The sequence below is a fragment of the Nomascus leucogenys genome, chromosome 13 (genome assembly GCF_006542625.1).
Source record: "Nomascus leucogenys isolate Asia chromosome 13, Asia_NLE_v1, whole genome shotgun sequence".
NCBI classification, from domain to species: Eukaryota; Metazoa; Chordata; class Mammalia; order Primates; family Hylobatidae; genus Nomascus; species Nomascus leucogenys.
In genome coordinates this window covers 36047920-36062706 of record NC_044393.1, presented here as the reverse complement: position 1 = coordinate 36062706, position 14787 = coordinate 36047920, and the positions used below count along the sequence as shown (strand labels likewise).

Genomic DNA, 14787 nt, shown 5'->3' with positions numbered 1-14787 from the left:
TACAGGCACCCACCACCATGCCTGGCTAATTTTTGTATTTTTAGTAGGAACGGGATTTCACCATGCTGGCCAGGCTGGTCTTGAACTCCTGACCTCAGGTGATCTGCTTGCCTCTGCCTCACAATGTTGGGATTATAGGCATGAGCCACCGCACCAGCCTAAAAGCAGCTTTTAAATAGTTTACCTATTCATCCCATTCTCATATGCCTTCCTCTTTTACCTGACTGTAAACTCTGTTAAACTTTGGTTCATAGTGATAACACCAGACTTCTAAGAGATTTGGGGAATGCTTACTTAGGTTTAGTAACTACTATGTTATGTCTCTTACTGGATCCTAATTCTTTGAGGCATGTTACATTTTACTGTAGAGTATAATACACACCAGAAGCCCTCAGTCTCCAGGTAATATCCAACTCTCATTCCTCTGCAGGTGGTCTACAAATGACTCAGGGAAGGGCTCTTGGAGGGAGTGTGTGAGAAAGACCAATATGCTGAGAGATGAGAGGGGCCTCCATCCCACCCTTTGCTACCCTTTGACTCTGGTGCTTACCTAAAGAGTCAACAGTGATGAGGCTGCTACATCCGGTGTTCCCTGGAACACCCTGGGCCTTACCGGGCATGGGGCTTAGAGTGGCTTAAAAGGCCAGACCCATGGAGTTTTATTTCAGGAGGCCGCTCAGCTGTGTGGTCAGATGTGGTCAGTATTTATTGGGTTTATAAGATGTTTTCGTCAGGTGTGGTCTGTCACACTGTATTATCCTTTTGGCATTGTCCTACACCTGCTGCGTCAGGTGTTCTCCGCCCCTACGCGTGTGCCTTTCTCACCTCTGACAACATCTAGTTCCATCTTATTAAGAGGCCTGATGGCTCTTGTTTCTGAGGAGCCATAGAATGGGGCCTCTCTGGTTTTCTTCTGGAAGTATGACTGCCTTTGTCCTCAGTTGTCAAACTGCTTTAATATTCTACCCCATCCCATGGCTCTTCCGTTTACCTAGGTTTACTTGCATTCTTGGGATTGCTTTATTTACTTGACCCATGAGCATTGATGACTATTCCTTAAATCTGTAAGCTGCTGATCTATTTATAGCAGCTCTTTCCACTGGCCTCTACTTCCTTCCTCCCAGTCTTTCCTGCGTACAAAGCTCACCACTGCACACAATAACTCTTGCTAAAGGGACAAGCAGTATCGTTGGGCCTGCAATTGCCTTAGAGCCAGATGAGCCAACAGCTGAGAGCTTTAGACACTGATGTCTGAGGGACAACTAGTCACTGGCCATATTTGGTGCTGTTTCCCTGCCTCAGTGGCCTTAGGCTGTGGGGTTTCCATATGGTATTGACCTCTGCAGTGAAGTACTCAGCCACGTCTGGTCCCATAGATGTGACTATGTAAACACTATGCCTCAGTAGATGGAGGCTGTTCTTTGACTCGTTCTGCAACTGCATTGCCAGACCCAGAGGGCCTTGGTGGTGGGAATATTGCTTGGGGACTAGGAAATTCTTGCTGTCAACATTTGAAAGTTCTAAAGTCACTTTGAAGCTGTAAACCAAAAATAAAATTCTAAGCCCTCCAACCAATTGAATGGACCCCCTTGTTGGCCAAGGGCATTCCAAAGTAAACCTGAAAAATGAGTTAAAGCCAGGATAGGAAGTGGAGGTTGGCAGTGCCTCATTATGTCCTCTTCCTTTTGGAATTCAGGCATAACTGACCAACATTAACATGAAAACAGAGATCTTGGCCAGGTGCAGTGGCTCACACCTGTAATCCTAGCACTTCGAGGCCAAGGTGACTGGATCACTTGAGCTCAGGAGTTCGAGACCAGCCTGGGCAACATGGCAAAACCCTGTCTCTACAAAAAAAATACAAAAATTAGCCAGGCATGGTGGCACTCACCTGTAGCCCCAGCTTCTTGTGGGGCTGAGGCAGGAGGATCACTTGAGCCTTGGAGACAGAGGTTGCAGTGAACCTGTATCATGCCACTGCACTCCAGCCTGGGTGATGGAGTGAAACCCTGTCAAAAAAAAAAAAAAAAAAAAAAAAAGAAAACAGATCTTAAGACCAACCAAATTGCTATTGTATAGCAGTAAGATACATCACATAACAGATAGCAGACCCTGAAAGAAATCTAAGTATTTTATCCCAAAATATATTCCTTTGACATATTTTTAAATGGCGCTGCAAGCTGTCTCTTGTCAGAGAAATCTACATTCTGTGGAGAATCCCTTTCCCTTTCCAGGTCTTTTCCTGATCCAGGGGAGATCAACTAAGAATCTAGTACCTTTTTAAGTCTGATAAACATTTACCTTCTGTTGTTTCTGAAGCCTGCTACCTGGAGGTTTCACCTGCATAATAAGAACCTTGGTCTCCACAACCCCTTATCTTAGCCCAGACATTCTGTTGATTCCAGGTCTGTATTTATTTTTATTTTTATTTTTTGAGACAGTCTCACTCTGTCGCCCATTCTGGAGTGCAGTGGTGCAATCTCGGCTCACTGCAACCTCCACCTCCCAGATTCAAATGACTCTCCTGCCTCAGCCCCCTGAGTAGCTGGGATTACAGGTATGTGCCACCATGCCTGGCTAATTTTTGTGTTTTTTTTTTTTTTTAGTAGAGACAGGGTTTCACCATGTTGGTCAGGCTGGTCTCAAACTCCTGACCTTGTGATCCACCTGCCTCAACCTCCCAAAGCGCTGGGATTACAGGCGTGAGCCACCGTGCCCAGCCCTGATTCCAGGTCTTTAGATAATAAAACTTAACTCTTTCTTTCAACCAATTGCCAATCAGAAAATCTTTGAATCCACCTATGACGTGAAAGGACCCTTTCACTCCTGACCCCGACTTTCTGGACCAAACCAAATGTACACTTTACATGTGTTGGTTGATGTCTGCTGGTAACTTCTGGTTCCCTAAAAAGTCTAAAATCAAGCTGTTATCCAACCATTTTGGGTACATGCTCTCAGGACCTCCTGAGGGTATGTCACGGGCATGTCCTTAAACTTGGCAAAATAAACTCCAAATTGATCGAGACTTGTCTCAGATACTTTTTGGTTTACAAGGCACAGTGCTTAATTAAATAATTTTCAGTTTAGAGTTCTGTTACATTGTCTCTGAAGTAGTTTCAATGGTTTTACTAATTATGTGGGCAGAAAATATCTAAAGGAAATGTGTTTGACAATCTTGTGTTTTGATTTTGTTTTTCTTACAGATGTAATTATATTGATTAAATCAGATAGCGTCCATCTGTACTGTAATCCTGTAAACTTTCGCTATCTCTTACCTTATGTGGCACATTGGAGAAATCTGCATTTCCATTGCATGACCGAAAATGAGGTAAGAAGAAAAGAGAAGACAGGCACCTAGAGACACTCTAAGAATACTCTTTAAGGAAATTGTTGATCTGAAATAGGATCAGCAATCAAATTGCAGAGTGTGATTATATAAAAAAGGTTATCTGAAGTGGAGAATTTCATATTTCGTTTTGAGGCTACCTTATAGATAAATTTTATGCCTGTGGAGACAAAAGGAGGCTATTCAGATTGGGACCTAGTGGTAAGTTTATGAACTTACTTCTTGCCTGCTTCTTCATCACCATTCTGAACCCCGTCTCTTAGGGGATTAGTGCCTAGGGACTGCCCTGGGATTTTTTTTTTTTTTTTTTTTTTTTTTGTGGGACAGAGTCTCACTCTGTCGCCCAGGGTGGAGTGCAGTGGCACAATCTCGGCTCACTGCAACCTCCACCTCCCAGGTTCAAGCAATTCTCCTGTCTCAGCCTCCCGACTAGCTGGGACAACAGGCGCCCGGCTAATTTTTGTATTTTTAGTAGAGACGGGGTTTTGTTATAATTGGTCAGACTAGTCTCAAACTCCTGACCTCAGGTGTTCCGCCCACCTCAGCCTCCCAAAGTTCTGGGATTACAGGCGTGAGCCACCATGCCTGGCTCCCTGGGAGAATTTTTTAAGCTTTCTGACATTCCTATGTTTGAATGTCTTGGTATCTGTTTTTCTTTCCCTTTGGGCCCTTTTCAAGGGTTTGACTGGAAATCAAGTTGGGATTTGAGATTTAGGATTTCATGAAAGTTATGACCTGATATTGGTCAAGAACACTTCCTCCCATATGAGTATTTGGAGGATTTTTTGGGGGAAAAGTGTTATCTCTTGCATTTAGGTTTCCTGATCCGTTTTCAGTTGATTTTTGGGTATAATATGAAATAAGGGAATAACAAGTCTTTCTGACTAGCAAATGAAAAAGGTTGGCTTTGGAAACACCTCCTTGGGTGCAGTCCTCTGTAAATGTCATTTGGGATAACTCTGATTGATAAAATGCAGAGAAAATACGGGAATTTGTGTGATATCTCATCAGAGCTTATTTTTCTTTTGATTTCTCTCTTTAGTATGAAGATGAGGAAGCCGCAGAAGAATTTAAAATTGCCAGCTTTGTGGACATGGTTCGAGACTGTAGTAGAATTGGCATTCCTTACAGCTCCCAAGGTGAGTATCTGACAGCAAGCCTTCTAGAACCTTACTTAGATGGTGTGTGAATAGAACGTCACTACTTTTCCTGTCATTGGGGGCATTCAGCTGAGAAACCCCTTCGTCTATTTTTACCAAAGACATCAAGCAGAATTAAGTATGGGGACTTTTCTGTGCAAGCTTGTGTTAATTACTGTGGAGTTTCTGCAGCAACACAGCAGGCTGCCTAAAACCAGGTAGAAGAACTGATACAGAATTTAGCACAATTGACATGTCTGTATCACTTACTATACAAAGAGTATAGTATAGATGTGGGAGCATCTTGGTAATAAGAAAGAGGGATTTGGATAACTTCTAAAAAGATATGCTGACATGTTTTTAAATGATGTGTAAAATACAGGGAAAAACTATTAAGTTTAACAGCGCTTCTATTGCAACAACAACAAAAAGAAAAAACCTTGCACATTGAAGCTATTGTTACAAGAAAGGAACATTTTTGATTTAGTAGTTTTCCCTTGAGGAAGTTGATTGGCTATGTTTCTTAAGGGAAAGGAGCCAAGTTTGGGTCTGTTAATAATTATTCCCACTGAATGATGCAAGTCAGATATAATAGACTACTCTTATTTTTTACTTAATTTACTCAGGAAACTGGAATGTTACAATATACTGTAGAGAAATCTGAATGTAACTTGTTTATGGTTTGAATTTTCCTTGGCTTTCATTTTGTATTTCTAGTTTCAATATCTAACCATTTTATCTGTTTGAATTTTATTTTGCTAGGTGAGGCCCTGGTGACCACGTGAGAAACAATACCTGTCTAACCATGTTAGATCAGGTTTAGACTGTTATATTCAGGATGGTATCTGATATATGTTGTTGTATTTGATTCTTCTAGGACACTTGCAGATATTTGATATGTTTGTGGTGGAGAAATGGCCAATTGTACAGGCCTTTGCACTTGAGGGCATTGGAGGGGATGGATTTTTTACCATGAAATATGAGGTATGTATGAAAAGCAGTATGCCTAGTTTTCGTGTGCCACTGGGCTGTTTTTATGAAGAACCCATGTGAGTGTGTGCATTATTATAACACCAAAAAGCTGGCAGTTACCTCCCAAGGGCATGGAGCAAGTTAGAAGACTTGAAGTGGAAAATAGTTGCTGCTAAAGGCTAGTCCCAGACTGAGGTCCTGTGTCCTTTCTTCTTGGAGTTCTTCTCCGTCCTTCCTCTCCCTTACCCCATTCTCAGCTAACTCTTCTTCCTGTCTACTCCTGTAGCACCCTAGATTGACTTCTCCTACTGCTTTTATGATCCTGTTATTACACATTTGTCACACTCACCCACTTGCCCACCAACCCACCAACCCTGATCTTTGTACTGGAAGCTCCTTAAGTACAAAAACATAACTTTGTTGTTGTTTGTACCTCAGAAATGTATATAATTTGAGAACTATTCAAGAGCAATGAAAGGGACAGTGCAGAATTTGGATAAGTACAATGTACTGGAGGAATGGAAAGATTCGCTTTTTTGGTAAGAGCAGTGTCTTTTATTTCAGCATTCCTTGCATCTAGAAAATGACCAGTAAATATTTCTTAAGTGAGTCTGGGACAGGGGGTGGTCCAGAGTACAGATTAAGGAAAATGGCCTAATAGGTTAGCAGCATGACCATGAGTATCCATGTGCCTCCATGGGATCCCCACTGAAATGACCTGCCCAGTACAGGAAACCAGGGACGGGGAACATTGTCATGCTAGAAATGGGGACATCCTGTTAGGGAGAGAGTAAGTGAGTCCCTTAGAAGCAAGGCACAGAGCTAATTTCTACCCCTCTGAGAAGTACTGGCATCCCTAGCAGATGAATGGAGGCTTGCCTGGGAGAACTATCACATCCTCTGAAATGGAGCAGCATGGGCTGTGGGGCTGAAGGGAAGCATAACACTTGGACTCCACTTTTCCTTTTCTAAAATCACAGTATTCTCACATTGACTACAAGTAGCAGAACATCCACAAAACTGTGGAAGCTTCCCCTACTGGGAATTAATGCTGTCTAACTTAGAAGAGTAGGGGCTTGAAGGGAGGCAGGCCATAGGGGTTAGAGAAGAAACTTAACATTTTTATAATATTAAAAATGGTAATATTTATTTTTAATTAATTGTATGAACTAGGACTGAGTGCCTACTATATGCTGGGTACTTTTCTAAGCACTTTATGTGAATTGACTGATTTCATTCTTATATCAACCCTCTGAGGTAGGTATAGTAACCCTCTGAGGTACATCCCCATTTAAGAGCAATTAAATGAGTTTCCCAATTTCACAGAGCTAGTGAGAGGCAGAGCTGGGGCCAGGTCCAAATGGTCTGGTTTCAGAGTCTGTGCTCCTAACCACTGGGCTGCAGCTAGAATCACATTGGAAGAAGTGCACTGGGAGGCCCCATAGTTGACATAACCCAAATGAGAGACGTTTTCTGACCTTAAGGTGCATCACACTGTGAAGTCACATTCAAAAAGAACATTATCTCCTTCCAAAAAACACCTTTGAAAAGTAATGTAGATCTTTACATTAGGATGGTGTTTTTAGGAAATGGGATGGGCCATGAAGAGGAAATGGTACACATCATAAAAGAAGAGTTACTATAGGTCTTCTCTAGGTCCCTCTCTCCGCATCCTGCCCTTTTCTGTAGCTGCTCATTTTTATTTTCAGATACTTTCCTTTTGTTTCCATCTCATTCTACCCCACCTCAGTCTTCTTTCCCCTGCCCTTCCCAGTGCTTTGAGGTGTGGAGCAGTTTGGCCTACAGATGGGCTCTGCCAGTACCTTCTCTACTCCACTCTGATGGCCTGATGACTGCCTGAGCCAGAAAGGCTCTTGCCTCCTTTGCAGGCTAAGAGAAGGAGAGCTATACTTAATAACTTAATTTTAAAAACTTGTGTTGTATTATATGGCCATACCCAGAAGAAAGTCATTAGCCCAGATATGTTTTGTTCCTCATGTGGTAGGTGCCAGCATGAGAAAGAAAGCCAGGCCCAACCACAGCTTTTACTTGGCATTTGTGCTGGGCCAAACTGAGTCATCCATATAGATGACTTTTTCTTCCTGGGAAGCAGTACAGGGAAGTTCCTCTGCTAGGACGTTTTCTGCCTCTAACTTCCTCATTCTTACTCTCCCACTGCTGGAACTGTGATCTGGTAATGTAAATTTACATCAATGAGCTCCACAAGGGAGCTCAAGTTTCCTAATAGCAAACTTCTAAATAATGAGTAACCAGTGAGCATTCATTCATCTGTTTATGGACAAATAGATCTTCATATTGAAAGATAGAATAAGAATTAGGAAAAGGGTCAACAAAATGTGAGAAAGAGACCACAACATATTAGATGCAGGGATAGATCAGCATGCTTTAAAAAAAGATTTTCTTCAAGGAACAAAAATAATTGAGAAAATGTCTCTTTTTGGTACTTTTTAGGAACAGAATTTATAAAAAGAAATGAGATCTAGCAATGAGGTGAGCAATCAGAATTAAAAAGGGAGATGGAAGACATATAAGAAAAGATTGTGGGAAGTCTCAAAATTTATTAGTAGAATGAAAACTTAACATTAAAAAAAGATATAAAAAATCTAATCAGTTGACACACTTGAAAAGCTTTTCCAGAATACAGAGGAAGGGGCCAAGTAGATTAAATCAATGGGGAAGAAGATGATGAAGTGGAGAATAGAGAATGGAAATTGGTGATATTGAAAGGAAAGAATTAAATTGAAGGTTGTTATGTAATAGTCTGTACCTCCCTCTACCACTCTCCTCTCCCCTCAAGTGACAGGCAACCAGGCATTTGCAGATGCCACCTCTACCCTAGGAAAAACAAAGAACAGATTTGGGTGGAGGTTCTGTAAAAAAACTGAAAAGGGCCTGGTGAGGGGCTCACACTTGTAATCAAGCCTAGCACTTTGGGAGGCCAAGGTGGGAGGATCGCGTGAAGCCAGGAGTTCAAGACCAGCCTGGCAACAAAAAATTTTAAAAAATTAGTCGGGCATGGCTGGGCACGGTGGCTCATGCCTGTAATCCGAGCACTTTAGGAGGCTGAGGCGGGTGGATCATGAGGTCAAGAGATCGGGACCATTCTGACCAACATGGTGAAACCCCGTCTCTACTAAAAATACAAAAATTAGCTGGGTGTGGTGGCAGGCGCCTGTTATCCCAGCTACTCAGGAGGCTCTCTGGCAGGAGAATCACTTGAACCCGGGAGGCGGAGGTTGCAGTGAGCCAAGATTGTGCCACTGCACTCCAGCCTGGCGACAGAGGGAGACTCCACCTCAAAAAAAAAAAAAAAAAAAAAAATTAGTGGGGCACAGTAGCATGTACCTACAGTCCCATCTACTTTGGAGGCTGAGGCCGGAGGATAGCTTGAGCCCTGGAGCTCCAGGCTGCAGTGGGCTGATTGAACCACTGCACTGCGGCCTGAGCAACAGAGTGAGACCCTGTCTCAAAATAAATAAATAAAAATTAAATAAATCTGAAAAGCAAGACAAAACAAAGAAATTTCATTGGCTAGTGTAGTTTTTGCTTGCTGAGAGTAAAGCTGTTCACATTTTGGCATGTAGAATATAAGGGGATGGAGACCCAGTAATAGAAGCTCTGCTTATCAGTTATCAGGAACATAGAGCTTCCAGTTAGCCTTTTCATTGCCTCATTTCAAAGTATGAAAAGGAAGCCAAAGATCACCAGACATTTGATTAAACAGCAGTAACTCAAAAGAAAAAGCTCAAGTTTTTTTTTTTTTTTTAAAGACCAGTTCATTAAGACCCAAAGATAATTTAAGGTATAGAAGAAAACTTAAGACATAAAACTCTTTTTGAATGCCCAGAAAAATGTAAGATTTGGCAACCATAGGACAAGTGAATGTTGTAATAACTGAATGTATGGAAAATACGAGCTCTAGGAAATCATAATTGATAAAATCAATAGAGGGGTGGAAGGTACAGTTAGGAAACTCTTTAGAAAGGTAGAATAAAAACATCCCGGAGATAGAAAATATGATAAAAATGTTAAAAGACTTTAGCCTTAAAAGTTAACTTTAGGCCGGGCTTGGTGGTTCACACCTGTAATCCCAGCACTTTGGGAGGCCGAGGCAAGCGGATCACCTGAGGTCAGGAGTTTAAGACCAGCCTGGTCAACACAGCGAGACCCCATCTCTACTAAAAATAGAAAAATAGCCGGGTGTGGTGGCACACGCCTGTAGTCCCAGCTACCCGGGAGGCTGAGGCAGGAGAATTGCTTAAACCCAGGAAGCGGGGGTTGCAGTGAGCTGAGATCACACCACTACACTCCAGCCTGGGCGACAGAGCAAGACTCCATCTCAAAAACAAAAAAAAAAAAGTTAACTTTAAATGTTAAAAGACTGATCTAAGAAGTCTAATATCCAATAAGTAGAATTTCTAGAAAGAGGAGGCCAGGATACCATAAGGGAAGAAATCTTTTTAAAACATAAACATTTCCAATCATAAAGAGAAATAAAAGGTTTTAAATTAAATCACTGAAGTATGAATGGGAAGAGGAAAAAAAACCCTTAAATCTGTCCATGACATTTCAGACACTAAGGATAAAAGAATATTTTTTTTTTTTTTTGAGACAGAGTTTCACTCTCGTTGCCCAGGCTGGAGTGCAATTGCATGATCTTGGCTCACTGCAACCTCTGCCTCCCAGGTTCAAATGATTCTCCTGCCACAGCCTCCTGAGAAGCTGGGATTACAGGCATGCACCACCATGCCTGGCTAATTTTGTATTTTTAGTAGAAATGGGGTTCACCGTGTTGGCCAGGGTGGTCCCAAACTCCTGACCTCAGGTGATCTGCCTGCCTCGGCTTCCGAAAGTGCTGGGATTACAGGCGTGAGCCACCCGCACCCAGCCTGGATGAAAGAATATCTTTAAAAGCTTCCAGGATGGCCAGGCACAGTGGCTCACGCCTGTAATCCCAGCACTTTGGGAGGCCAAGGCGGGGGGATCACGAGGTCAGGAGATCGAGACCATCCTGGCTAACACGGTGAAACCCTGTCTCTACTTAAAAAAAAAATACAAAAAATTAGCCGGGCATGGTGGCGGGTACCTGTAGTCCCAGCTACTCGGGAGGCTGAGGCAGGAGAATGGCGTGAACCCGGGAAGCGGAGCTTGCAGTGAGCCGAAATTGCACCACTGCACTCCAGCCTGGGCGAAAGAGTGAGACTCTGTCTCAAAAAAAAAAGAAAAAAAGCTTCCAGGAAGTTGGTTAGTAAGTTTGGCCAAAAAAGGAAAAAAAAGCTTCCAGGAAGAAAAAACAAGTCACCCACCACAAAACAACAAAAACTGATTTCCAAACCAACAAAAGCTCCCCAAAACAAAAACACAAACTAGACATCAGGCAGTGAGGAATCCTGATTCCCTGAGAGATGGAAACAATCAAGGTGAGCCCCGTGATGGTACTAGCTTATTACTTTGAGAAAGTTTCCAGACACAGCATAGAGAAGAGGGGACCCAGGTGGTGCCCAGTGCACTCCCTGAGTTAGGAGATGCATCTGGGAGTCTGGGGAGACCAAAGCAGTTAGAGTACTAAAGAGGAAAGAACCATCCAAAGATTCCCCTTTCCCCAGTCAGTATTCAGCGGAGTATTGATCAGTACAGTCGTTTGTGGTAACTACTCAAGGTCAAGAGAAACCTATCTGAAAGGATTCGAGGATAGTGCCTGATGTGTGTTCTGGGCTGAGAACAGTGCCTGTTTTCACCAGCTAGACTGGAAAAACACATACAGGCCTATCTTAATTTATTGTGCTTTGGTTTGTTGCGCTTTGTAGATATTGCATTTTTTTTTTCAAACAAATTGATGGTTTGTGGCAGCCTGCATCCAGCAAGCCTGCTCCAATTTTCCAACAGCACGTGTTCACTTTGTGTCTCTGTATCGCATTTTGGTAATTCTCATAATATTTCAAGCTTTTTCATTATTATTATATCTGTTATGATAATCCATTATGAGTGATCTTTGATGTTACCGTCGGAATTGTTTTGGGGCATCACAAACCGCACCCATAGGAGATGATGAACTTAAATGATGTGTGTGTTCTGACTGCTTCACTGACTGGCTGTTCCCTCATTTTTTGCCTTATCCTCTGATTTCCCTATTCATTGACCATAACAATATTGAAATTAGGCCAATTAATAAACCCTACAATGGCCAATAAAGGCTCAAGTGAAAGGAAGAGTCACAGTTCTCTCATTTTAAATCAAAAGCTGGAAATGGTTAAGCTTAGTGAAGGAGGCATGTTGAAAGCCAAGACAGGCTGAAAGCTAGACCTCTTGCACCAAACAGCTAAGTTGTGAATGCAAAGGAAAAGTTCTTGAAGGAAACTAAAGCACTACTTCAGTGAACACAAATTATAAGAAAGTGAAACAGCCGTATTGCTGATACGGAGAAAGTTTGAGCGGTCTGGATAAAAGATCAAACCAACCGTAACATTCGTTAAACCAAAGCCTAATCCAGAGCAAAGCCCTAACTCTCTTTAATGTGAAGGCTGAGAATGGTGAGGAAGCCGCAGAAGAAAAGTTTAAAGCTAGCAGAGGTTGATTTATGAGGTTTAAGGAAAGAAGCTGGCTCTATAACATAAAAGTGCAAGATGAAGCAGTAAGTGCTGATGTAGAAGCTGCAGCAAGTTATTCAGAAGATCTACCTAAGATAGTTGATGAAGATAGCTACACTAAACAACAGAGTTTCAGTGCTGACAACAGCCTTGTACAAGAAGACGATGCCATCTAGGACTTTCTTTTTTATGTTTATTTTTTAATTTTTTTTTTTATTTTTGAGACAGAGTCTCACCATGTTGCCCAGGCTGGAGTGCAGTGGTGTGATCACGGCTCACTGTAGCCTTGACCTCCCAAACTCAAGCCATCCTCCCATCTCAGCCTCCCACCTAGCTGGGACTACAGAGGTACACCACCATGCCCAGCTAACTTTTTTATTTTTTGTAGAAATGGGGTCTTACTGTGTTGCCAGGACTGGTCTTGAACTCCTGGGTTCAAGTGATCCTCCCACCTCAGCCTCCCAAAGTGCTGGGATTACATGTGTGAGCCACAGCACCCAGCCTCTAGGACTTTCATAAATAGAGAGAAGTCAGTGCCTGACTCTCTTGTTAGGGGCCAATGCAGCTGGTGACTTTAAGTTGAAGCCAGTGCTTATTTACCATTCTGGAAATCCTAGGGCCCTTAGGGATTATGCCAAATCTACTCTGTGCTCTTTAAATGGATCACCAAAGCCTGGAGGATAGCACATCTGTTTACAGCATGGCTTACTGAATATTTTAAGCCCACTATTGAGTCCTACTGCTCAGAAAAAAAGATTCCTTTCAAGTATTACTGCTGATTGACAGTGCAGCTAGACACCAAAGAGCTCTAATGGAGCTGTACAAGAGGATTAATGTTGTTTTCATGCCTACTAACACAACATCCATTCTGCAGCCTATGGATTGAGTCATTTCGACTTTCAAGGCTTATTATTTAAGAAATACATTTTGTTAGGCAATAGATTCCTCTGATGGATCTGGGCAAAAAAAAATTGAAAGCCTTCTCAAAAAGATTCACCAATCTAGATGACATTAAGGGCATTCATGATTCATAGGAGGATGTCAGAATATCAACATTAACAGGAGTTTGCGAGAAGTGGATTCCAGCTCTCATGCATGACTTTGAGGGATTCAAGCCTTCAGTGGAGGGAGTCACTGCAGATTTGGTAGAAATAGCAAGACAACTAGAATTAGAAGTGGAGCCTGAAGATGTGACTGACTTGCTGCAATCCCATGTTAAAAACTTTAATGGATGGGGAGTTGCTTCTTATGGATGAGTAAAGAAAGTGGTTTCTTGAGATGAATCTACTCCTGGTGAAGATGCTGTGAACATTGTTGAAACTTCAACAAAGTACTTAGAATATTCTGCAAACTTAGTTAATAAAGCAGTGGCATGGTTTGAGAGGATTGACTCTAATTTTGAAAAAAGTTCTACTGTAGATAAAATGCTATCACGGCCAGGCACAGTGGCTCATGCCTGTAATCCCAGCACTTTGGGAGGCCAAGGTGGGCGGATCACCTGAGGTCAGAACTTCAAGACCAACATGGTGAAACCCTGTCTCTACTAAAAATACAAAAATTAGCTGAGCGTGGTGGTACGCACCTGTAATCCCAGCTACTCAGGAGGCTGAGGCAAGAGAATCGCTTGAACCCGGGAGGCAGACGTTGTAGTGAGCTGAGATCACGCCACTGCTCTCCAGCCTGGGCAACAGAGTGAGACTCCTCCTAAAAATAAATAAATAAATAAATAAATAAAATGTTATCAAATAGTGTGGCACATTACAGAGAAGTCTTTTGTGAAAGGAAGAGTCAGCTGATGTGACAGACTTCATTGTTGTCTTATTTTAAGAAATGGCTGCTGTCATAGTGGATCATGCCTGTAATCCTAGCACTTTGGGAGACAGAGGCAAGAGGATCACTTGAGACTAGGAGTTCAAGATCAGCCTGAGCAGCATAACGTTATCCCATCTTTACAAAAACAGATTTTTAATTAGCTGGCATCATGGTGCACCTGTAGTTCTAGCTACTCTGGAGGCTGAGGCAGGAGGATTGCTTGAGAAGGAAGCAGTCTTTCTGGAGGATTGCTCCAGAAGGTCAAGGCTGCAGTGAGCTATGATTGCGCCGCTGCACTCCAGACTGGGTGACAGAACAAGACTCTATTTCAAAAAAAAAAAAGAAAAGAAGGAGAGAGAGGGAGAGAAAGAGATGAAGGAAAGGAAAGGAGGGGGAGGGGAAGGGAGGGAAAGGGATTGCCACAGCCTCTTAACCTTCAGCAACCAACACCCTGATCAGTCAGCAGGCATCAGCATGGAGGCAAGACCCTCCACCAGCAAAAAGATTATGACTCACTGAAGGCTCAGTTGATTGTTCGCATTTTTTAGTAATAAAGTATTTTTAAAGTTAAGGTGTGTACATTTGATTTTTTTAGATGTGTTACTGCATACTTAATAGACTATGGTACATTGTAAACATAACTTTTATATGTACTAGGAAACCAAAATATTTGTGTGACTTGCTTTATTGCATTATTCACTTTATCATAGTGATTTGGAACCAAGCCTGCAATAGCTCTGAGGTATGCCTGTAATTCACTGGGCCCTGGGTAGAGCACTCAGGTGGATTTTGTCTCAGTAGCAGGGAAAAATCAACCCTAGACTGAGCAATGGCTCCAGACCTTCCTAATAATTCATAAAAGCAGGACCCCAAAGGATCAAACTGTTTTCAAGTAACTTAACTGCTTTCC

The 14787-nt window shown here is 42.3% G+C and overlaps 1 protein-coding gene across 3 annotated transcripts in view; it reads left to right on the top strand.

The window, feature by feature from the left end:
• The window catches only part of C13H20orf194 (chromosome 13 C20orf194 homolog), a 166876-nt gene that overhangs the window by 34150 nt on the left and 117939 nt on the right, over nt 1-14787 (top strand). For all 3 annotated transcript variants that reach the window (XM_030825350.1, XM_030825349.1, XM_030825351.1), the window contains exons 4-6: nt 3204-3328; nt 4389-4485; nt 5363-5469. In XM_030825350.1, the coding sequence (XP_030681210.1) occupies nt 3204-3328; nt 4389-4485; nt 5363-5469 (329 nt within the window). The remainder of the gene's footprint in view (nt 1-3203; nt 3329-4388; nt 4486-5362; nt 5470-14787) is intronic.